At 44.3% G+C, this 26,062-nt stretch overlaps 2 protein-coding genes across 3 annotated transcripts in view; one reads left to right on the top strand and one right to left on the bottom strand.

Moving 5' to 3' along the window:
- The window catches only part of megf8 (multiple EGF-like-domains 8), a 40,635-nt gene extending 39,452 nt beyond the window's left edge, over window positions 1-1,183 (bottom strand). For both annotated transcript variants that reach the window (XM_080750268.1, XM_080750269.1), the window contains exon 1: window positions 768-1,183. In XM_080750268.1, coding sequence (XP_080606394.1) covers window positions 768-791 — 24 coding nt within the window. In that variant the 5' untranslated portion in view covers window positions 792-1,183. The remainder of the gene's footprint in view (window positions 1-767) is intronic.
- Window positions 1,184-3,411: 2,228 nt separating this feature from the next.
- Window positions 3,412-26,061, top strand: LOC308297529 (hormone-sensitive lipase-like; the record flags this gene model as incomplete). Its single annotated transcript, XM_080740973.1, has 14 exons — window positions 3,412-3,482; window positions 3,818-3,858; window positions 8,280-8,521; window positions 11,680-11,964; window positions 13,036-13,126; window positions 14,125-14,270; window positions 14,863-15,048; window positions 17,126-17,278; window positions 18,855-18,999; window positions 20,283-20,516; window positions 21,380-21,517; window positions 22,159-22,343; window positions 24,501-24,767; window positions 25,660-26,061. The coding sequence occupies 14 exons, from the start codon at window positions 3,412-3,414 to the stop codon at window positions 26,059-26,061; spliced, it is 2,586 nt and encodes an 861-aa protein (XP_080597099.1).
- Window position 26,062: the final 1 nt, after the last annotated feature.

Raw genomic sequence — 26,062 nt, 5'->3', positions numbered from 1 at the left:
ATCTGGGATGACTTTGTTTTGGACCCGTGACAGTGACTCTCATGTTTCATACTGATCCAAGAGCAAATGTGATCCGACCACAGCTAACAGCAGGGTTTATTACACTACAGGCCTGGCTGCCAGGAAGGCTGATACAAGCTTAATGGAACTAAAATGGAACATTCTGACATTTCACAGGTTAACAGTCCTCAGTCTCTCATAGAAATGCATTTAAAGCAAGTACAGCATGAACAACTGAACATGCATGCAGGGATGCTGCTCTTGCAGGAACGTACAATAATCATGTAATAAATGATGTGTAACGTTGGAGAAAAATGGATGCCTGCAGGCTGCTGTCTCTTGCACTGACTACAGCCAGGAGGGTGAAAAGCTATGCGGTTGCTACTAGAGATACGCGCTGTAATATACTAGTAGTAAATGCCACCATTTACACCCCTTGACTGTTGTCTATTCACCTGGTTAGTATAGTAGTAGTAATAGTAGTAAACCTCATCCACTGCATATAGACTTGCAGCACATCATGCATGGGTAGCTTTCTAGACAACTTAAACAGTCCATTTACTACGCAATCACTGCAAACAAGGCTATACGCATAAATAGACATAGGGTTTAAGATGATTGCAATTTGCATGTTGTGGCTACAGCGAGCCAGCTAAAAACAGATGGCCCGCAGGATATCACAACAACAGGGACTCCTCTTGAGAGGCTATTAGCTAACTAACGGTCGCTACTAATCAACGGACTGCTATAGCCACAACATTACTCACCAGTCCCCGTCTCTTCGGGCTCATTGTTTTGTAGATTTACATTTTCTACGAGGAGCTTCACGCCGCCGAAGCCAACAACAAGTCCGTTCTGCAGGTTAGCAGCTAATGCTGCTACTAGCTGGCGGTGACGGGTTGTCTGTTGGGAGTCAATTTGGGTTCACAGCAGCAGCAGCAGCAGCAGCAGCCTGTTTTGCTAGCCAGTTAGCCACCGTCGTTAGCCAGCTTTGCTAGATCCAGATGCGCAAAAGGCAGCAACGTTAAACCGGTGCAGGAAACGCCATAGTGTTATTATTTAAGTCTTCTCGTTGATAAAAGGGTAATTCTTAATGTTGTGAGGGTTCAGTTATGTGCCACGACATTGTGCACTATGCTATGCGATCAGTAACAGTACAGTAGCAGCAACACAACCCCTGCGGTCCATCCATCTCTGGGGATCATAATAGATGCTTGTGTGTTCTGTTGTTTTGGTGATGCGGTCGTCCAGTCGTTGCTAACACACACAAAAGGCAGACCTTTAACTATTGTGGTTCCACACCGCCACCTACCGGACTTCTCTAGTAACCATGTTTTCCCACATCTGGTCGCAGCTCTGTGTAGTGCACCGTTTATTATGCGGTGGTAGGCCTACAGCCTACAGCCTTATGGCACAGTGGATAGGACACATTTTTGGTCTGCCCCCCCACATTTTCATGGGTCCCTTATTTTTCTGTTTTCTACATTTTGTTTTTAATTATTATTTCAAAACACCCCCCCCCCCCAGAAAATGCAATTATTTTTCTAAGTAATTTAATTAATAAAGTAAAAACAAACAAACAAAACATGTTTCATAATTAGTGAAAATAGTCGATAGATCTGCTGTTTTCACTAGTTTGGGTCCCGGGCAAACCTCTACATTTCTCATTACTCGTTTGGGTCTCGAACTAAAACGTTTGGGAACCACTGAACCACTACACTGAACCACTACACTCATGTTTGCTGAATTAACAGGGCCAAGAATAGGTCTCCATCTGATGAGTAATCAGCTAGGTTTATTACCGGTATATTAATTAGAGAACAAACAGGTGGTCTCAGAAGTGGCTACTGGAAACAAAAGATAGATGAACATTTTATTCACTATTTAAAATATGTGCATTTCTGATATATATTTTTTGTATTTAATTAATGAGATAATCATAATTAATGAGATAATTAGCATATTTGACAAAATTTGACATAATATGATAATTATCTCATTAGTTATGCACAATACATCAATATACTTTGCAGAAATACATTCTACAGGAAAAAATTACTAGGTATCAACTGAGGAAAGTTTGGTAAACCCTTCTATCAATTCTTTTATAGGGTTTTTAGTTTTTTCTTTCTGCCCATGTGTCACATTATTTGACACATGGCTGGAAATGACAGGACAACCCCTATTAAAAGAATGTCTGCTATGTACATTTTTGTATTGTGCATATTTAACCTGGTTAACCAGGTTTTTGTGTTTTTATGGTAGTTTTTAAGTGAAAAAAGTGAGTGGATCACTTTACCCCGTTGATTGGTATGAAAAGTCACCTTCAGACAGCTGCTACCCGTGACTTGTAAATAGACTAAGCCCCCATGCTCCCCCCCTTTTCTTTTTTCTGCCTTTGTATTTGATGTTATGCTTTTGAAACTGATATTATCCTAGATAAAGTACTATGTTCTATCCGTCTGTCTATATGAGATACTTAAAGGGCCACTTCACCTCTGGGACAACCCAATCTTATTTTATTGTTGTTTGGGACACGATCAACACAATCCTGAGTTATTTGTTGTGTTCAATCTGTTTTTTTTTTAGATATTTTAGTATTTCAGCATGTAGTCTACTAGTGATGTATTTTGCATCATATGATGCAAAACGCATCACTGATGATGCAAAATGCATCACAAGTACATGCTGAAATACCAAAATATCTAAAAACACAGATTTAACACAAAAAATAACTCAGGATTGTGTTGATCGTGTCCAAAACAACAATAAAATAAGATAGGGTTGTCCCAGAGGTGAAGTGGGCCTTTAAAGTGTGGTTCCTGTGGTCTGTGGAAATAAGCCTCGGCTTTCTAGGATCTCCTTTTAGTTGACCTTGTACCAGTGATTTGTACTGTCATGAAACTGTACTTTTTTCTATTGCAAACTTCTAATAAATTCTTCAATCAATCAATCAATCAGATTTCTCTGGTCTGTCTCAGTTTACCCCGGTGCAGGGGTAAACTGAGAAGACCACTTTTTTTTTTTTTTTAAACAATCATATTTTCACTGCCTTTTGTCTTGAATTCATTCTGATACCTTCCATTGATGATAGGAAACATCCCAAATTACTGGGAAATGTGTCAATTTTTACTGATATATCTTTTAGTTCGCCTAGAGGGGAGCAAATGTAAAAAGTGTCTCAGTTTACCCCGCTCTCCCCTATTATTTATTGAATCTCTATTTTTGGACATTTTCAGTTTAATTTAATTTACTTGGACATTTTTGGAAGTTGCATTTCAATTGCTCGCTAGAGGGAGACAAAGGATTATTACATCTTCTGAACTAACAGCCTTCACTAATTACATCTATTCTAAACTCCAGTCCACGGTTTAGGGGCGGGTAGTCCACGGCTCCACGCTGGTTGGCGACATGACTTTGGAGCATTTGGCGAGGCGTCTTAACCCCTTGGGCGACAGTCCACGCTCAATCTCATTGGCGAGGTGTCCTTGCAAGTTGATTTGGCGAGTCGACCAGTATTCAGAGTAGATGGTGTGTGGCCCAAAGGCTCCAGTGGCCTTTATAAAGGAAGAGTAGAGGGGAACACGTTGCCTCTGAGTGGGACATGGTGTGACAACAAGGCCGACCCAAAGCCGCAACACACAACGGTGGAGTTTCCATGTGAAAGACGAGGGAGCCATAGCAAGCTAGAGGACACATGTGCAACACCTGACCCCGTCCCGCTCTCCTCCTCCTCCCTCCCTCCCCATCTTCCCCGCTCTCTCTCTCTCTCATTCTGTGTCTCTTTTTCTCCATGCTTTCATTGCTGTCTGGGAAGTGAGGAGACAGACGAGGACAGAGACATGAACTCAGATGCTGGTAAAATGCAAATTTTCTGCATTCTTTTAGTTTGTAGACTGTAAGGCCCATTCCCACTGGGCCAGATAACAGATAAATTAACAGATATTTTTTCCATTCAAGTGGATGGTAGATACAGATAAAAAAAATATCTGTCACAGATATTTTTTTTTAATCTGAGACAGATATTTTTTTTATCTGTATCTTACCATCCACTTGAATGGAAAAATATCTGGAGAAAGATTTTTGTATCTGTTATCTGGCCCAGTGGGGATGGGCATTTAGAGTGTAAAACTTGTGTATCGCAATTGTTTTGTGATACTGTATTGATATTTTTCTTTTAAGCAAATGTTAATACTTTTTGTTAAGAATCAGATTCAACAAAATGTAGTACTATGATGATGGATCTCACAGGGACTGTGATGAATACGAAAACATGCTGATCCCACTGTTCTGAATTTATGTGTGTTGTGTATACTGACATGTTTACCTAAAATTGGGCCCTGATTTAAAATAAATCACAATATATTCATATCGCCTATGCTTTCAGTATTGCTATATTATTGAGTTGTAACCTGTGCATCGGGATATGAATCACATCACCAGTTTCTTGCCAACACAGTTCTTGTAGAAACACACACACACACACACACACACACACACACACACACACACACACACACACACACACACACACACACACACACACACACACACACACACACACACACACACACAATGTCATGTGTCAAGGCAGGAGTCATTATGTCTGTCGTGCTGCCAGTGACAGTTGTAGTGGTATGTGTGGCATGTAGTTGTGGATTTATTGATGTAGCCGCCTAGCCTGACACTCAGCCTGAATTAACATTTAGTTTCAATCGCCAAACAAAAAAATTAAAGGGGTGTGGCTAGCGATTCAGGGTCTGGAACTAGGCTAGTAGCCGCCTTCATCTATGTTTAATGTACAGAGAGAGACTACTGTAGGTTAAGGTTTGTGTCGTCTGGACTCTGTTGTGGGCCATTTTTGGGCCTACAGATGCCATGATGCTTTAAATAAACTTGCTTAGTGTACAGTAACTGTTGGCACTTTTGAGAGGAGGCCCTAATCACAGTTTGAACATGTGGACTTAAATTGTGGTCCTAATATGTGTGACATCCCAGCCACAGCCCACAGTGCCTTCTAGGCTAGCCTCTCTCTGCTCAGTGTGGCACAGTCGTTACCAAATGGTTTAGGACTGAAAATATTGATTATTATACACTCACTGTACAGTATATCAACAAATCGATTAACCACTGAAGAGTTTTGTAACACACACAACACAACAGTGTTGTGCAGAAACTTTGAGAATAGATCTGTTGTGAACTTGTAGAACGGCTATTTTGAGTCATTTACATTTGTCTTAAAAGCCCTGAAGTGGTTTGTTGGAGCCTAAACGGTGCGACATGCAGGGTTGACGGTCGTTGTGCCATGTGTGCCTGTAATCATTCGATGAGCATTTTGCCCAACTGTTCTCATTTGCAGAATGTGGTATGCATCAGGGGGCATAATATATAAATATGCTAATTATCTCTGAACAATACAACATTATACTTTGCAGATTCCACAGGGAAAAATACATAGGAATTGATTGATTGATTGAAGGCTTTATTAGAAGTTTGCATAGGAAAATGTACAGATTCATGACGGTACAGTTCACTGGTACAAGGTCTACTAAAAGGAGATCCATGAAAAGACTAAGCTTATTTCAACAGGAAACCATTAAAGTATCTCATATAACATTGAATGACAGACAAATAGAACACAGTACTATGCAGTAGATATGTAAAGAAAAAAAGAAAACAGTAGGTCTATACAATCAGTAAGTACAGTATATACAATATATACAAGGAAGGGGCAGGTAACAGTAAGTCTAAACAATCAGTATGTACAGTATATACAAGGAAGGGGCAGGGAGGGTAGGGTTGGGCTAGGTTTTTACCAGTTGTGAACGGCTGCTGCCTGTAAGTGGTTTTTTAGGGCAATTTTAAAGGATGCTAGTGATCCACACTCCTTTATGGCCTTCGGTAAGGCATTCCACATTTTTGTGGTGTAGCAGAAGAACGAGTTCGACCCTTTCTTTGAGTTGACTCTGGGTTGAACGTGATCTGTGGCACTGCCTCTGGTGTTGTAATTATGGACATCCTTAACGTTTATAAAGTATTTTGACAGGTACTTGGGTATCATAGTGGTGTAGTGTATCTTGTACACCAGGCCCATTGCAAGTTGCTGTACTCTGTCATCTACTCTGAGCCACCCCACTCTTAACTGGTGAGTAGCGGTGAGGTGAGTCTGATTGGGAAGGTTAAGCAGGACCCTAATTAGTTTATTTTGGGCTGTTTGGAGTTTAGTTTTTAGGGCTTGTGGGGCGTCACGATACCATACGTGGACTCCATAGTCAAAGAGGGGCTGGATTATTGCACCAGCTATGGTCTTCAGTGTGTTGAAGTTGACCATTGGGGCGATCCTCTGTAGGAAACGAGTTCGTTGGTTGATTTTTTGTATTACTTTTGAAGTCATCTTTTCGCTGGAAAGATTAGCTTCAAGGATACATCCTAAGTAGGAGATTTCGTTTTTTCGTGTTATGACCTTGTCACCCACTTTGATTGTGAAGTTCTCTACCTTTTTTAGGTTATGATTTGATCCAAAGAGGATGGACTCGGTTTTGCCCAGGTGAATTGATAATTTGTTGTCGTTAAGCCATGTGCAGATCTTACTCAGTTCAGAGTTAAGTGTCTTTTCAACCTGCAAGTGGTCCTTGCCCGAGACTAGGAGAGCCGAGTCATCCGCGAACAGGAACAGGTTGCAGTCAATTGAGAAAAGTTTGGTACACCCTTTAATCAGGTTTTACAGCTTTCTCCCTGTCTATAATGTTGGGGTAATGTGAGTGCGTTATATTTCTTTATTCTTTTCTTTTTTGAATGATTTCTTTTTGTAGCATGATACTGTTGTGTTGCATCAGGATAAACATGAAAGTAGTTGTGACATTGCATTACATGCCATGACACGACAGTCATTTTAATCAGTGTTCAAGTTTCTTCCTCCGATGTTCCATTACTTAACTAGAATGGAATCACAATAATGTTCCAAGACTTCCTCATCAACAGAATACCTGTCTCACAACTATTAGCTTCCTTGCCAAAAAGAAAACTAGTTTAGCTGGTTGAATCTGATCTCCTCCTGTCCTCAACACTCTCTTCAAAACCAGCAGTCTCTAGTCTATACTGTCACTGCCACGTGCCTGCCTGCCTGCCTGCCTGCCTGTGCGTGTGTGCGTATGTGTTGTGCTGGGAAGTCTCAGAAGCCACTAAGTGTCCAGAATGCTACCAGCCTCCACCTGAGGGGTTCTACTGCCCACAGTAAAACCCACTCACCTGACACAAAGTCCTGGATGAAGAGGTGAACAGAGGCTCTGATTTAGTCAAATATGCTAATTGTCTAATTAATTATGCACAATACAACAATACACTTTGCAGAAACGGATTCTACAGGGGAAAATACATAGGAATTAATTGAGAAAAGTTTGGTACATCCTTTAATCAGGTTTGTACAGCTTTCTCCCGGTCTATCATGTTGGGGTAATTTGAGATAGTGTCTCACTTTACTCCGAAGCAATTGTCTCACTTTACCCCACAGCCACATTTTGGGGAAAAGGACATCTCTTATCAATTCAGGGTAATCTTTAGCTAGCATCTATCACATGGATTTATAAGTTGGTAGTTCATCAACATGTATGATGTAAAATGTTCTCCACGATTCAATTTGCTTTGACACAACAGCTGATTATGTTGACAGCAAGAACATTTACTTTTACATGCAAAAAACATATTTTTGTGAAAAAAGCATGTTTTCAACAGCACTATCAGGTCCTCTCCTTCATGGCAAGGTGGGAATTCAAAGGTCTTGAAAATATAATGGTCACATGACCACAAATGTGTTCCAATACCTAGATACAGGGGGTGTCTCAGTTTACCTGGTGTCTCAGTTTATCCCGCTCTCCCCTAAGAACAATGACCTGGATGCACATCTTTCTAGTCTACCCATGGACACGTTGCCGGTTTTGTACCGAACTCCCATTGGTATGATGGGAGGAAATTGTGTGTGTGGTGTTGCAAAAAACAAACAAAACAAAAAGAACAAGATGATATCCATTATGATATACTGTATGCATTATGACATCGTCGCACGGATATGTCCACATTTTGGAATCTCTAAAAACTAATTTCTAAGGTTGTTGTTTGACACACCTGTATGATCTGTAGAAAAATGTGATTTACGTTCAAAATTGACATTGTCCTTTTAATCTTTTTCTTGGGCTCGCACAGACCAATAACTAATTTTTGTCTCTCACAACAACCTCTCCCCAACCCCCCCCCCCCCCCCTTCCCCTCTCCCTCTTTCCTAGTGATGGACACCAAGGCGGTGTTTGCGGCCCTCTACGGTGTGTGCGAGGAGAATGTGGCGTTCTTCTCGGGGGGTGCCAAGGACTCCCAGGGGGAACCGGCTAGACGTCTGGTGGAGTGCATGACGTTGATCCAGGAGCATGGACATAGCTTGGAGCCGGTCGTCACTGGTTTCGCCGCCATCTACCACCACTTCGACTTCGATCCGCACATACCTGCCAATGGCTACCGTTCCCTGGTCAAGGTATGACGTCTGTCGCTGACTTTTACGGGGGTGGGGGGCTTAATATCAAAGTGTGCAAGTCCAAACCAATGGATGGAAGGGGACAAAAATTAAAAATGTCGTCGTTAGAATAGCTTTACATTTTCTAACATCACAGTTTAGCTGTGATTAAATATGATTCATCACCATTTGTAAATTTGCCCAAAATATGCAATATTTTCTCTGTATATTCATTGTTGTGGGAATGTAAAGATAAATTGCGGCGGATTTATACTATTTTAGTAAGCCTTATTTGTTATGATAAATACATATTACATTTGTTTATCATGACAAATGGAACATATTACATGTGTTTATTATGACAAATAAAAACTAAGTGTGCACCCTTGGTTGTGCTACTGAATGAAAGGGGGATAATGGTGAGGTTTAGTAAGAAACCTGCTCACAGTAGTGTGAATGGAAGAGAGCAGTGGATGCTGAGTATGTGTGTGTCTCATTGTCTGCAGTTATAGTAAGGCAGCTGCTCTGTTATCAGTACACTCAAATGCTAGAAGAGTCGTACCTGACACGAGAAGTTGATTAAAATAATGTACAACATTTCATTGCATTAATTACATAAGTTAATTGTCCCAAGTTAATGAACAAATTGTGACTGCCCTAGTTCAAACTTAATATCTTGTCGTTAAATAACTACTGATATTGATGACTTTATGTGACCACTAACATTGGAAATCCTATCGGTGTACATTCGACTTAGGGCTGAAAAATAATTGCTAATAATCTAAAATATTGATTTTATGTTTCACAATTATGAATGCATTGTGAAACCAACGGCTGATGATTACACAGGGTGATGATTACACAGGGTTTAATAAGAAGAACCTTGTACATCCCATCTCCACATCCATCATGCTGACAGAAGAGCAGTGTAGTCAAAGAGGTCATTACAGAGCATTTCATCAAAGATATGGCACTGATGAGCACGATTATCCAAAAAAGGCACTTAGAAAATGATAAAAAACACATTCTTCCTCCAAAAATCATCATTACCAATAGTGATTAATAACTGTGATTAAACTATTGAACAAAACCCTAACCCATGAACTATAACTTTAACCCACATACAGTATATTATACCTGCCCACACTCCACAACAACATCTTACTTGCCAAGGTTAAAGAGTCATGAAAACCAAAATCACTTTTTCTATAAATATATATTATATAAATGAGTCACTTGTGATAGGGAGCAATGATATGGTTCAATTTGCCCATAGTCTTGTGGAGTCAGAGCTTTCTGCTGTCTAGTAGCTATTTCTGTGTTCCAGTTGGTAGAAAATAAATATTGGTGCCACTCATTACATATTTGCTCTGGGCGTACCATTAGTTCGGCGTGACGTGGCTTATCTAATGAATATTAATGTTTCTTTTATATATACAACTGCAGGAGCAACCACTCCTACATTATAGAAACCACTCCTACATTTTAGATTTCTTTTCATATTCTGAATTCTGATAAAACAAATAAAGAGGCAGGGTTTCTCGCTCCTTTAAGGTACTACTGTGTTAGGGTTGTCTGTATGCTATACGTCTTTCAACCAGCACTTGACTTAGTCCTCCTTACATGTGTGGACAGTCACGGTATGTGTGCATGCGTTTCCTACACTCATTTCCTGGAATGTCTACACTCACTTTTTGGAAGGTGGACAGGCATCAAGCTATTTTGTTCATCTGTTGCATGTGGAGGAGGTGCAGCGTTTTAGCAATCGCTTCTCAGATTATGTCTGTGGGAGTGAACCTTCCACCATCACCACCTTCCTGAAGACTGATCAAGCCCGCAAGATACGTTAATCTTATTGGTATTCTCTCCTTCCCACGAGGAGCTGCCCAACCATCCATTCTCTGCCTTGATATCTCTCTTTGTCTCAAGGTCAGCCCAGTTGTTTTACAGATTGATTTTATGTCAGGGAATCAGGATAGATAAATTCCTTCTGCTGCGCAGTATCACCCCTCACCGCCACTGTACGTACTGTACTGTTCTTTCTCTCCCCACTGTTATTGATGAAACATCACTATACTTCCCTTCCTTGCTGCCGCCCACTGCTATCGAACAAATCAAGCAGACAAAGAAAATGAGTACTCGTCTGTTTCCCCTCTTCTTGTCCCTTTTCCCCGCTCTCCCCCCTCCCCTTTTAATCCCTTTTTGTCCCCATGGTTGGTCTAATGCGTTAACACCCTGCCTGAGTGAAGTGGTGAGATTTCCACGTACTGCTCATGTCCAGAAAGTGATTAAAACATGCCCCTCTCTTAACTTAACCCTTTCCTTCTGAGAGCCTACCACACTAATCTTAAATGAGTCAAACGGTCCAGGAGAGCCTCCTGAGTCCTGCTTCAAGGACTGCAATTAAAAGAGGGATATCTTGCCCACTAATCTATCCACCATGGGGAGAGGCAGTGTCTGCCGCTGTCCTGCATTTAAATGCACCAAGGGACATCATTATGTTAAGTTCTGAATGAACTTTCAACTAAAAAACTTAAATTTGGTTGCATTTGCCTCTTTACACCCAGTTATACGTCCTTACTTCAAAACCAAGCAATTAGTTGAACAGGCCCTTTTCTTATTCTCTTAGAATAATAAGCATTCTAAGTGCTGTCTTTGCTGTTTCTAAAAAGCAAAGTCTAAAAGCATATACTGGAGATACAGTATGTTCATACCAAGGAACAAATTCATAACAACAATCGTGAATGAGACTACGTTTGTAGAAATGCTCGTAAAAGTGCTTTACATACAGTAAAGGGATTACAAGAGAGTCCATGAGACTAAATGTCTATACCACTCAACCACTCAACCAAACGACATTCCCCGCCTGGCCTGTTGAGATTAGGCCAGGCGTCCTCGGTATATGTATGGCATGCCCATATATGGGCATAGCGGTCGGTATTGGCGACCGGTATGTCTTATTGATATTGAGGTAATCCTTATTGCCCAGCCAACAGACCAATCTGAGTAGGTTGGGTACTCACTGCTTTTAGGACAAGGAAATCACCGATCGATCCAGTAGTTTGTGAGATTAGCCTTTGATTCGCAACCAGACAGACACACACATGGGCCCCATGGCATAGAAGATACCCATGGCGTAAAAAAAACATCTTTAATCATTGTTTGGCATGTCTCCCCAGGTGGTACGATGCTGCATCCTCCACATCATCCACAAGGGGCGCTATATCACCGCCAACCGCCACAGCATCTTCTTCTGGGCGGCGCACAATGCCGAGGAGATGGAGGCGTACTGCAGTGCGCTGTGCCAGCTCCGTGCCCTCCTCTACGTGGCCCAGGGCCTCCTGCACGACAATAGCCACGGGAACCTCTTCCTCCAAGAGGAGAGCGGCCTCAGCCAGAGCTTAGCCCGCGAATACTGCTCCATGTACAAGGGCTGCTTCTATGGCCACTGCCTCGGCTTCCAGGTGAGGAGGGTGGGGATGGAGAGATGGGATGGGAAGGGAATTGGAGGTACTGTGTGGCACTCCTGGGTGCAGTGGTAAAGGCAGCTGCCCACCACAGAGGAGACTGGGGGTTCGAATCCTGGCTTTGACGATTGTCTATCCACGGGTTTCCAACGCCCCATAGTGCATTGCGCAGACGTTGTACCGAGCTTCCGGCGCCGCAGCCGAGTGTGATTTACAAGCTCACAACGTGTTGCATCTGCGGCGCGATGTGAGCTTGTATGTCTGCTGTTAAACCGGAAGTGTGGTCCAAATAATCTCCAGTAAACTCCCACGGAAACAGGTGGATACTTAACACAACTTGGGGATGGATGGATGGATGGATGGATGGATGGATAGATACCTACCATAGATAGATAGATAGATAGATAGATAGATAGATAGATAGATAGAGAGATAGATAGATAGATAGATAGATAGATAGATAGATAGATAGATAGATAGAGAGATAGATACCTACCTACCTTTATTATCCTGCGGGGAAATTCAGTTGCCCAGAGGTGGCACGGCTTCAAACCTCACAAACACTGAACTTTGAAGCTTAAGTGCATGCCGGATTATATATTTTTGCATCATTCTAAGCGTTATGTTTTTCATGCACAGTTGGAACGCCAAGTACATCTGGAACATGGTGATAAAAGCCCCTATCTCCCTAAGTCAGCAGCATGTTTAGTAGTGCATCTACTTCTGTCTAAAATGAGCATGTTGTTCTTTTTATTGTACAAGCACTTTGTACCTAATTCTTTGCCCTGATGAAGGCATCAGATATATTGGAGGACACATGGTTGTCTACTCTACACCCTCCCTAGTCAAGGCCAAACCTAAGGGGAATTTGCATATTGCGTAAAAAGGGGTGAAGAAGGGGGAGTACAGGGCTCCCATCATCTACTGTACCCAGGTAACAGCCCCCCCCCCACACACGCACACACACACTCCCCCAACCATCCATTCATCTCTCCTCCCTACGACCCCATTCTCATATTCTCTGTAATCCCAATCCTTTTTTTCTTTTTGTTTTCTCCTCTGCTCTAGTTCACCCCAGGCATTCGGCCCTGTCTGCAGACTATTGCCATTGGCCTGGTGGCCTTCGGAGACAACTACAAACGCCACGAGTCAGGAATAGGTTTGTGTCTGGTCAACAACACACACACACACACACACACACACACACACACACACACACACACACACACACACACACACACACACACACACACATTCATGGGCGGAGATACCGGTATAGTGACCGCCTGGTAGCTATGGCACCGAGTTATAGACAGTTCTCCCTCATCTCATCTCACTCATCCACATTCCTGCTGGTCGTGTGTGTGTGTCTGCATATATCTTACAAAAGCTTTTTTGTTTCAACACGGCACCTACCACTGTAGATTTGGACGTTTAATTCCTGTTTAACGTAGAGCTTATCTTATGGGCAAATAGGTCGGCATTTCTTTACTCTTTTGATGGAAGAATCAATTTTTGAAAATGTGTGTTGTTTACCAGATGGCCTAGTGGAAATTGCCTAATCTGTATACAGTGAGCGGGCAAAATTCTCTGTTATTGTGGCACTATTCGACATAGCTGGCCGCTTGCTGACCTCATCTTTGAAACAAAACATAAAGTTGCTGTGAATTAAACTTAAAAGCCAATGAGCTAACATGCTCTCAGACATTAAATAAACCAAAGGTGGTCACTTTTAATCACTCCTTATAAACTCTCTCTTCATCTCTCTGTTCTTTTCCCTCTTTCCATTCCTGTCTCAGTGAGTTGATGTGTTGTGATGTTTTAATTTGAATGTGCCAGCACTTCTGTCATTCACTCCCAACTTTCTCTAATTCTCCCTCTAATTCCACCTTCCAATGTCCGCTTTTTTCCTTCTGTCTTGTCCCTTGTCTTTGACAATTCATTACTCTATCCTCCCGTTTTATCTAATCCCCTCTGCTAATTTGACCTTGCAATCTCTTTTCCTCATCACTACTCCCCGCGCGTGGTTTCACTTTCCCTTTTTACAAACTCTGCTCTTCTCCTCAACTCTGCTTCCACTCATTCCCGCTCATCTACTCGCCTTCTGACCCACCGTCCCTCCTCCGTCTGTCCCCTGCCCTCTCACTCCTCTCTCAGGCGTAGCGGCGAATTCCCTCTTCAACTCTGGGAAGTACGCCATCGACCCTGAGCTGAGGGGCGCAGAGTACGAACGCGTCACACAGAACCTGGACGTGCATTTCTGGAAGACTTTCTGGAACATCACAGAGACCGAGGTCCTGTCGGTGAGTCGCCACTGAGTCGGACTTGAGTGACGCACGCACGCATGCACGCACGCACGCACGCACGCACACACACACACACACAGACACCAGTGACGATTTAAGAATGCACTCCAAATCAAAGGGCGCCCCCGCCACCGCCGCCCGACCCGACCCGACCCGACCCGACCGACCGCAACCCCCCGCATCGGGGAGAGAGAAAGGGAGAGAGAGAGCATGAACCATAATGAGAGAGAGAGTGTGTGGTGCATAACGCTCACTGTGATTCACCACGTCTTCATAGACGTCTTCATAGAAATAACGATGCGAAAAAATATGTTTTATTTGATTTACACCGGGCCTTCCAGGCGGCGGGCCCTGGCGCTTAAGCACAGGTTAGTCCAATGGTTAGTCTGGGCCTGACACACACACACACGCACACACGCACGCACGCACGCACACGCACACACACACACACACACACACACACACACACACACACACACACACACACACAATTGTGTCTCTTGGCTATGCATTCTATAACTTTATCCTTAGTTTAATCTATCTCTCGCTTTCTGTCTCTCCCTCCTCCTCTCTCTCTGTCTCTCTCCAGGGTCTGGTCAGTATGACGTCCACCCAGGTCAAAGTGAACCGTGCGCTCTCCGTCCCCTCAATGCCCTTTGACCTGCCAACGGTGTCCAACCCCACCGTGTACGTAACCATACCAGCACCGTCGGCACACATCGGCCCCGCCCCCGTCCAGATGAGGCTCATCTCCTATGACTTGCGCGAAGGACAGGTAAACCTGGAATCTGTTTAATCCAGTTCACACTACAGTGAAATCACACGTTTAAATGCCATACTATTCCCCATTGTATAATGCAAGCGTGTTCTGGGTCCCTTCCCTCTCTGCATCATGTAGGCTATATTCACCAGGCTAGTTTTTGAGCGGTGGTTACACCGTCTCCTATACGTGGCCGTGTGTGTATGCGTCCGTCCGTCCGTGTGTGTGTGTCTGTAATGTAGCCTGCAGGCCTGCAGTACCTTTTATGACCACACATGTTAAGGGAGGGGCGCTGTTGTTCAGGCCAGGCCAGACCAGGCACACACACACACACACACGCACACACACACACACACACACACACACACACACAGGGGGGAAGGGGGGGGGGGGGTAAACCACCGCTCAGTTCACACGGGTGTGATTTTTCTCAGACGAATAATGATGCTCATAACATCAATTTAGAGTGGAATTAGACGGATTTGCCTTATTTAGGAACGTTTTTATCGAAAAGTTCTGGGAGCTCAGCTAGTATGCGTCTATTCCGTATCCTGCTCCCATGGGGAAGATACTGATGGGACTTGAGCCAAGGTCAGCTTGAGTCCTTTTTGTAGTTTGTGTTTAAATGCCTGGCGTCTGACCTGCCCTAAGTTTACGACAGCTTTCCTCATTAGTCTCTTTACGACCCACCACACATAGCCGTCACAAAGACTGATGTCCTCTTAAGGATAATTGTTTCCCTAATTAATAATCTTAAGGTTTTCCCTGTCCGACTGCCTCTGTCTGCTTATCAATGACAAACCCTCCTCATCCATTTTACATTTAATCTACTCGCTGTCTTTATGTGCCTCTGCTTCTCTATCAACTCTCTGTCTTTCTCTGTGAGTGTGTCTCTCTCTCTTTCTAACTCTCAGGTAAGCATCTATAACACCATTCCCTATAGGGAGGGAGATCTCTCTTTATGCCTTCCTCCTCTTTTGTCTCTCTCTCCATGTCCTCCCTCTTGCTCTGTATCCTGGCACCGAACCAGATATACTATCAGCAAAAACTTTGAGTCACTGATCTCGCTCCAACTAAACAACGGCATCCTTTTTATTGTTTCAAAATACAAGCCTGCATTTCCCCAGACACCCTTATCTCTCCCTCCATCCCTCCATTCTGGCCTCCCCTTGCTGCCCCCTCTCACCTCACACGTACCTTCCTCAAAATCCCTCCCACTCTTCTTCATTCCCTTTTCCTTCTCTCCCTTGCTCTCCATCTAAATATCATTTGATTCCTAAACATTCTTACTTACCTCTCCCTCCCGTCCTTCTTCTCCTCTTCTCTTCTTCTCTTCCTCTCCCTCCATCCCACCTTGTTTTTGTTCATAAATGGATATTAGTGATTCTCTGTGGTGATGGCTAGTATAGGGTGACCAGACGTCCCGGTTTGGCCGGGACTGTCCCGTTTTCAAGCTGTGTGTCCTGGTGTCCCGACAAATATCTCTAAAACATGTCCCGGTTTTCAACAATCACTACAAAATTGTCCCGGTTTTCGCCAGAATTAAAATAATAGTAGTAGTAGCTGTTTTCAGCACTTGCATAAGTATTTAACATATTCTTTTCATGTAAACATGCTAACCTAAACAATCAGAAAACATGAGCAAATTCATTGCGTGTCTGAAGTCAGCGCTGAGTCTGTTTGTCAATCACTCACTGCCTGTAACATGCGCATTGCTTTGAGGGTCCCGGTTTTAGGCAACAGGGTTCGCGTCCCGGTTTGAGCGGCTGAAAATATGGTCACCCTAGGCTAGTAGCAAGTTGCTGCAGTGCAGTGTAGCTTAGCTTTTCTCCCCACTCTCGAAGGGAGCCGCATTGCTAAAGCAAGAACACACTGTCAGACAGTTAGTTGGACATTGAAAACAGGGCCTTTGTTCGCAGTGTGTGCACAGACTGCAGACATTCAATAGAGTTTAGCAAACAAACACTGTGATTCAGTGTTTGCTGGTCCTCTGAGCCCGTAGGAAGTTTAAAATGGTAGAAATAACTTTGTCCACAAAGTCATGGCATCTGTTCTTTCTCTCTTTTGTCTCTCTCTCTCTGTCTGTCTCCAGGACAGTGAAGCTCTGCTGTCTCTGACCCGTGCTGAGGGGGGCTCTCTCTCCCTGTCTCTGGGAATGAAGACCAAGCGCAGCCCCCCATCTCCCTACCTCGTGGTCCATTTCCATGGTGGAGGCTTTATAGCCATGTCCTCGAAGTCTCATGAGGTAAGACCATAGAGTATATACAGTAAGTGGTGTTTTGCTCTTTTTCCCCTCTACGAGCTTGTAGCTCTGCTATTTTTGGCTAAAGTTCTCAGAATATGGACGCTAGGGTTCAAGTGGTTAATATAAAAAAGGAGGAAAAAAAAGCTTCTATTACAAAGATTTGGAGGACTCCCTGTAGTAACTCTGAGGACCCCTAGGGGTCCATGTTGAAGGCCCTTGCCTTAGTGTTTCTCTCTCTCTCCCTCTCTTCCTCTGTCCATCCTCGTGCACATTGTCCATAGTTTTTTTTCTCTCCTTTTTCCTCTTTCTATTAACACGACAATTTCCTTTTCTTTGCACTTCATGTCCTCTGTTCACCTTTGCTTGCTCCTGCTGTCATGTTTTTGCACAGTCCAACTGTAATGCCCTGCCTTTTTTGTACCCCTCCTTGACACTCCCCTGACTTAATAACATCTAAATATTTGCATTAAAAAAGGTAAAATAGCACATCTACATGCCCTAAATTAGCGTATATAATATCTCAATCCAATATTTGCATTATATTTCCAACAACCTGAAAGAACAAGAGCTTTGTTTAAACTGCAGCACATTTCTTCTCCTTTGGAAAAGCTGAAAAAGGCTCTCATTCTTAAAATCTACTAATAGAAAGAATGACAACTTGGTATGGAAATGCTTCAAATATTTCCAGGTAGTTGGAAATATATAATCAAAACAACTGGATTCCCCAAAAAGGGAACGGCTTAGGGCCGATGCATACTCCACTTTTAGAGTTGAATTTATTTCGGTTCTCTGCAGCACCGAACAGCAGTTCTCCTGATGGAGAGTTGAGGAGAGGAGAGTGTGGATTGCTGGGCTTCAGCGTCAGTGATCATTTTGTTGACTAAAACTATGACAAAGAATGTTCACCGATTACATTTTTTCACTGACAAAAATAAAATAAAAACTTAGCTACGATGACTAAAACGAATTTATAATTATACATTTAGTTTATTAAATGTGCTATAATAAAGTGGCAGGAAATATTTTTAATTTAGAGTGTGTTTTTCTATCTCCCATTCCTTAGCTCTCGCTTTCTCTGTGCAAGACGATGATATATGTTATGTTATATGTAACTGTCATAGTTGGTCCTTAGCACTGACACTGTATCTGACAAACTCTCAACAGTGGCATGGATACACAGAAAAAACACATACAGTACATACATAAGACGTATGCATATCATCTTTAATATAATATTGTTGCTGTCAGGTGGATACTTGTATATCCAAAACAGTTACTTTTTAGGGCTATGGAAAACATAATCAGTGTAATAGTGAAAATAGCTGATCTGCAAGCTCGCAGGACGTTGCTGTGTGACACATTGAGCTTGTAGTATAGATGGTTGCCCAACAGCAATGATATGCAAAGAGGCGAACATGCAGTCTCCCTCGTATTATCCCACCTGAATTTCACACATGTGGGGGCACACACACATCTATGGCATATCTCACTAGACACTCATTTGCATATTGTAGTGCCACCAACTCTGTAATTTTAGATTTGAGCTAAAAAGCATATTTTTTTTGTTGTTGTCCAGCCTTACCTGAAGAGTTGGTCTCAGGACCTTGGGGTCCCCATCCTGTCAGTGGACTACTCTCTGGCCCCTGAGGCCCCATTCCCCAGGGCCCTGGAGGAGTGCTTCTATGCCTACTGCTGGGCCCTCAAGAACCATCGTTTACTAGGTACACACTCACCACAATAATGTATTGATGTTGCTTTGTTTAGCATTACACTTGTCATGGTCTTTTTGTTTTGGAGAGTTTGGGGGGCAATTAGTCTGGCAAACTTAGACTGTGTTGCACAGAATGCACAGCGCCAGTGAGCTGTTAGTCATAGTACGGGCTAATAGCATCCTGTCTTCATACTGCATTGTTGTTTACGATCACCACTGTGTGCATTCTGTTGTCTTAAGATCATGGGAATGTACAATAAGTAGAGGGGCCACTTGCGTTAGGTGGTTTAAGAGAAAGTCATAAATACGCATTCACTTTTCAGTTGAAAATAACAGCATTTTTGTCATACAACACAGTCTTGCAACAAAGGCCAAATTTGCTGACGCCAGAGTGTAGCCCACAGCAAAAGAAGAAAAATGCACTTTTCTCGAGGCAAAATTGTGTAGTAGACTATTTCTGCAAATCCACTCCGGGTCCTAGTCCGCTTAGAGAGGATTCATTCATCACTTTGAAAGTAATCTTCCCTGATAGAGTGCAACACATTGTCCCACAGTGTGGTCATTGTTCTGCAACATTGCCGTAGATGCAGACTCCTTTGGCGTCATTTCATCCAATGTTTTGGCGATAAACACGAGACAGCTGCTTACTCTTGTGTAAGTCTCTCCACTGAAGCCCACTGTGTCAGTTGAGCAGTATCTCTAGTGTAGTGCAGTGGTGCCGGTGGTATGGAACAAGATGGCAGAGTGGGTATGAGCCACACAGAACGGATAAGCGCCCCCCTCACAGTACCCACATGTGAGCTGTACTGTATATGTTTGTTGGTGGCAGAATGAGTCACCACCCACTGCTGTGTTTTGTCCCCCTGGTGAATTTGGCACACACAGTAAAAATCCTTAGCATTAATTCAGCTCAGAGTGTATAAATGGAAAAATCATTAGGGGTAAAAAGAAAAAAATGTTAATCAAATACAGTACTTCAAAATATATATTTTGTTATTACATTTTTCAAATTAACATTGATTTTACTGTGTAGCAAGCAACACCTCCATACCTCCCCCCCCTCCCCTCCCCTCCTCTCCCCTCTTCTCTTCTCTTCTCTTCTCTTCTCTTCTCTTCTCTTCTCTTCTCTTCTCTTCTCTTCTCTTCTCCTCGACTCTTTCAACTCTTTATTCTGTCCATCCCTCTGCCGTTCTTCTTGTCACCTTTCTCGTCCTCTTCATTCTCCCCACGTCTCTCTCTCGTCTCCTTGTCTCCGTCTGGTCTTCCTCTCGCTGTCCACCCCTCCTCCTCCAGGCTGGACAGGGGAGTGTGTGTGTCTGGCCGGTGACAGCGCCGGGGGCAACCTATCAGTGACCACGTCCATGCGAGCGGTGGCCCACGGCGTGCGCAAGCCGGACGGCATCGTGGCGGTCTACCCGCCCACCCTGCTCACCGCCTCCGCCTCGCCCTCCCGCCTGCTGACACTCATGGACCCCCTGGTCCCCCTGAGCGTTGCGACCAGGTGTCTCAGCGCCTACGCAGGTATGTGTAAGGTTGTCATGATTATGACGATTAATTGTCATACAGATAATTGCGATTAACAATTTAATTGTGTGGCTTTTTGGCTTTGTAAACAAATAAGTTGCACAGGGCAGATACCGGTATGCTCCTCACTCTCTTTTTGTAGTATTTCTTTTCTCTGTCTGCCCCCTGTCCTTCTCCTTTGTTCCCACTCCTCCTTTGGAGAGTATTTGTTTACTTTTATTAGGGGGACAATGTCCCTTCTTTTTTTCGGGCAATCTGCTATCTTTACGGTGCCACTGGTTGCCGTAACAACCGGGTCTCCTCTCAAGGATGGGATCTGAAGTTTTATTTAATGTACTTTTATGTAATGTGAAGGCGGTTCTCTTTAGCTGTAAATGTCAGCATGAAGGAGTGTGTTGTATCCTATATTTTTTTATGTATTTGATACATAAAAATATGATTGGGCGTGGCCGAGACTATGTTTTCGCCCCTGTGTGTGTGTGTGTGTGTGTTCGTCCATCCGTCTGTCTCCGGCACTGTTGGACTGTTTGCTGTAAAACTCACTCTCCCTGGAGGCCAGAGCAGAACCTCTGCCCCAAATCTTTCACATTGACGGAACATTTTGTTACACACATTTTTTATATTACTCCTACAGATTTTATCCAATGTCATGAGATCAAGATGTATAAGTTAGATATTTCCGATCCCATTCCAAGTGGCTATGATCAAAGCTTGCGGGCTCTGGGGTAGGCAGCCTAGCCTGGTGGAGACCTGTGCTCCAAGGAGCACCCTTTTCTAGTTGAATATATTTTCGCCACCTTCACCTACTTTCACCACATTGATATTTCCATTGTCTTCTACCTGCATCCCTCCACCCTCCTCTTCAGGCTCACCTCAGGTGGAGAAGCAGGTGGAGAAGACGAGCACGATGAGCCCGGTGAGGAGAGACACCGCCCTGATGCTGAAAGACTTCAGACAGGGAGCCTCCAACTGGATCCATTCCCTACTGGACTCCAAACAAGCTTCATCATCAACACCACCCTCTTCCTCCTCCAACAGCAACGACGACACCGCCACTGCAGAGCCCCTCCCGGCTGGAGCTGCTGCCGGTACGTTTGTGTGTGTGTGTGTGTGTGTGTGTGTGCATGCGGGCGGATGCAGATGGGGTTTTTAAGGGGCATGGTAAGCATTTAGGTGGAGTGGTGTATTTTTGTGTCTGTGTGGTTATGGGTGGATAATGGATATGTGTGGGTGATGGTGTATGTACTGTAAGTGCACACGTGTGTGTGTGTGTGTGTGTGTGTGTGTAATAGGACTAGGATAAGCGAGTATTGGTAGTGGTATTCGCCTGGACCAGTAGGCCAGCGGGCGCTCCAAAGCTTTTTTTTTCACTGGCTGGTGTTCTACAGATACATACTTTTCAATGTTGTGGCCCTCGGCTTGGTACCCTAGACATAATTTGGCCCTTGGGGTAATCTAATTGGGGAACCCTCCCTGGTGCAGATTGTGGTTAAACTGAAGCGAAGTATTCTGTGGCAGCCCTGGACAGTCAGTGCACCCACTTTGAGAAGGCCTGCTGTATCTATCTGACCCTCCCCTCTCTTTCCCCCTCTGTCGATCCACTCCCCTCCCTCCCCTCTCCTCCTCCTACCTCCTGCCCTCTCAGACGCGGTAAGGAAGAGCATTTCAGAGGCATCCTTCACCTCTCCTCACTCAGACCCTCCTGTGGCCCAGGAGCCCAGCCAGTTCTCCACCAGGAGAGAGTCCCTAAAGAGCCAGGACCTGGGGGTAGTGGGCGGAGCTCTCCACCCCACCTCCAACCCCTCCTGCGCCAACGATCTGCCACATACTGTAGGTAACATGAGCGGCAGCGTTTGCTCTGCATTTTTCAAACGTGCCAACTTTACATGTATTTATTTACTATTATTGATTATATACTTCATTTACATTTTCACATGTAACATTTAAATTTTTTCAATCGTTTTGTACTGACGCTTCTTGTCATTTCCTGGGGCGACTTCGCTAGACTTTGTGCCTCCAAGAAGATACTGACAGGACCATACTGACACACATTGATGGACACTATGTTTAATTTTGCAGAGGGACAAACACACATGTACAGAAGGCCATCTTACGGCTACTATTCTTATTATGACATTTGCACTTTTTTTTCTCCAATGCTCGACGCGTACCTAAAAACCTGATCTTGGAATAATCCCATGGCCCGTGTAACAAAGCAATATGGGTTCTCTGCACAACTGACAGCAGCACTTGCAGTTTTCTCTAGTACTTCATTGACCACACATGAAAATTACACTTACAGTACAAGCAAATAGTATCCAGGGCAGAAGCAGTGTACTAATACTAGAGGTACGCGGCCCTTCGGGCCGCTCACATCTAGAGTCCACGCCCGCTTCTTTACTAAAAAACTTTTTTTTTCAAAAAAAAAAAAAGGTTTAAAAAAAAAAAAAAAAAAAAAGAAATTTTAAAAAAAAAAAGTTTTTTTGGGGGGGAACTATTGTGGCGGAACTATTGTGCCGCAGCACGTTTCCGGTCGGACATATTTGACCGCCGGACGCACTTCCGGTTAAGAACTCCGTGTGCCACGTGATCAGTCCTAGCCAATTGGAGTGCTGCATTTGGTCGTGTCTACCGATTAAATACCGCTGGCTGCAGTTCTAAAATGTATGTATAGATGTACTCTACTGTACCTTACTGTACAGTACCTCTATCTCTCTCTCTCTCTCTCCCCCTGTGCAGCTGACCCCTCTCTCTCTCTCTCTCTCCCCCTGTGCAGCTGACCCCCCCCCTTCCCTCTTGTAACCTGAGACTCACTCTCTCTCTCTCTCTCTCTCTCCCCCTGTGCAGCTGACCCCCCCCCCTTCCCTCTTGTAACCTGAGACTCTCTCTCTCTCTCTTGCTCTCTAGCGAATGAGCGGACGGCATAGAGTTATGGGCGGTATTATTCTGTACGTTCTCCCTACCGTTGAGTTGAAGTGGGATGCGGCTTTTACTCAATTGTAAATATAAGATGCTGCCTTTTTATTAACTACCCTGTCCAGCAAGGGGCAGTGTTTCCTTACAGTATGAGCATACCATAATAACTAACCTTCATCTAAGCAAACTTAGGTACCTTTATGTTCTAATGCCCACTTCAAAGTGAGGGTAGCGCAACCATAGCAGTACAATTTTATGAGTACAGCACCATACCATCATAGCACAAGTTCCAGCGAGAATTACCTCTTATCTTGATTCCAATTATCATCACTTGTCATAAGGACAGAAAGACTTATTGTAGGTACAGACTTAGTTCTGGTCATTAGCTTGTAATGTGATGGGCTGAATGCATAATGCAGCATAAGAACATATAGGCCAGGCCTATACTGTACAGATCCATCAAAAAAAAGTACTAGAATTAGCTCATTGTAATTCTGGTATGCACATGTGTCAAAACTCCAACTTGCACAACGTTTCACCTCACCAAACACCATGGAGCTTCATGACACCCTTGCTTCGTAAAGAGCCTCAGTTAAAGGATGCTGACTGAATACATAACCTTCTGGTTCAGTGCGTAGCAGCAAGGTGCCAGAGATTATCCCCGCCGTGTGATTTCACACAGGCCCGACTGGATTAGTGAAGCACTGCTGTTCTCTTTGTCTTTGTGTATCTCTCTCTCAACTGCTTTCAAAATGTGGATCGTTCAGCCTAAGATTTTCAGAGGAAGTGAGATTTTCCAAAGGTCATAGTGTTATGTACATGACCAACCTTGTTTGTATAAGCTGGACCTCTCATTACTTTCATTCAGAGCCTCTTTGTCCCTGGCAAAATCCTCACATGAATCCTCACATGAATCACAAAAGAACACCTAATTCATAATGATGGTTGGTGTGAAAATAACCACTTTAGGGTTGATGTGAAAGTTAAGCATCCTTTTTACACCTTGGCTTATCAACAGAGACTCGTATAATTTTACAGTGAAACCATTTAATTCTGTCTTCCTGTATGTAGCCGCCAGCAGAGGTGAATTTCTTCATCTCCAACGAAGAAGAGGGCCCCATGGTGTCCAGCGCGATGTCTTCAGTGGCCATACCACCCCCTGCAGGCGATGAGGGGTCAGAGCGGCCCAGGGAGTTTCCCCTGGGCTTTGAGCCACTGCGCAGCAAGCAGCTGGCTGACATGACGATGCAGACCTCACCGGTGGTCAAGGACCCCTACTGCTCCCCACTGCTGGCCCCCGATAGCATGCTGAAAGGCCTGCCACCTGTACACATAGTGGTAAGGATAGCATTCACCTGTACACATAGTGGTAAGGATAGCATGCTTAAAGGCCTGCCACCTTTACACATAGTGGTAAGGATAGCATTCACCTGTACACATAGTGGTAAGGATAGCATGCTTAAAGGCCTGCCACCTTTACACATAGTGGTAAGGATAGCATTCACCTGTACACATAGTGGTAAGGATAGCATGCTGAAAGGCCTGCCACCTGTACACATAGTGGTAAGGATAGCATTCACCTGTACACATAGTGGTAAGGATAGCATTCACCTGTACACATAGTGGTAAGGATAGCATTCACCTGTACACATAGTGGTAAGGATAGCATGCTGAAAGGCCTGCCACCTTTACACATAGTGGTAAGGATAGCATGCTGAAAGGCCTGCCACCTGTACACATAGTGGTAAGGATAGCATGCTGAAAGGCCTGCCACCTGTACACATAGTGGTAAGGATAGCATGCTGAAAGGCCTGCCACCTGTACACATAGTGGTAAGGAGGATGGGAGGGAAGGAGGCAGTAGAAGGTGATGGAAGTGATGGAGGAAGTACTTGCATGATTTATGCTTCATTGTTGCAATACTCTGCCTTTGCTGTTCTGCACACATCAAGTGACAGTACCGGGTGTCCAGCTCACCCAATGTGAGTGCGGGCATATTCACATCACATGCATATTTTTCAAAGTGGGTTGTTTAGTCCTCTTTAAAAGAAAAAGGAAATAGAAATAGGAGATAAAGAAGGGGAGAAACATTGGGGTTCGGAAAACTGTTGAGAGTTATAGAGATGCATGGGAGAGGAGGGTGGGGGCTGTAGTGTAGATTCTCGCCGCGACTTGGCGGAGCTCTAATTCGCTCATTCCTCCTTTTTGTTCTCTCCCTCCTCCTCCCTCAGGCATGCGCACTGGACCCCATGCTGGACGACTCCGTCATGTTCGCCAAGCGCCTGCGGGGCACCGGGCAGCCCGTCACGCTGTGCGTGGTGGACGACCTTCCGCACGGCTTCCTCTGTCTGTCGCAGCTCTCCAAGGAGGCGCGGGAGGCGGCTGACGTCTGCGTGGGCCGCATCCGCGCCGTCTTCACCCAGGACGACGCCACGCCGCCCTCTGAGCCGTGCAAGCTGGAGCGCACTGGCGGCGGGGCCACCACCTCGGCGGAGAACGCCTCCCTGTTCACCATGGACATCGCAGAGGAAGAGCCACCTGTGGCCGGGGGGACCGATGTCACAGACGGGGACGGGCTGGTTAGTGTGGCCGCGGCCCAAAATAACAGAGACGTTGGCGTTATCAGGGCTTAGA

The sequence above is a fragment of the Nannobrachium achirus genome (assembly GCF_963921795.1).
Source record: "Nannobrachium achirus genome assembly, chromosome: 2".
In the NCBI taxonomy this organism is placed as follows: Eukaryota; Metazoa; Chordata; class Actinopteri; order Myctophiformes; family Myctophidae; genus Nannobrachium; species Nannobrachium achirus.
This window is presented reverse-complemented; position numbering and strand designations above follow the sequence as displayed.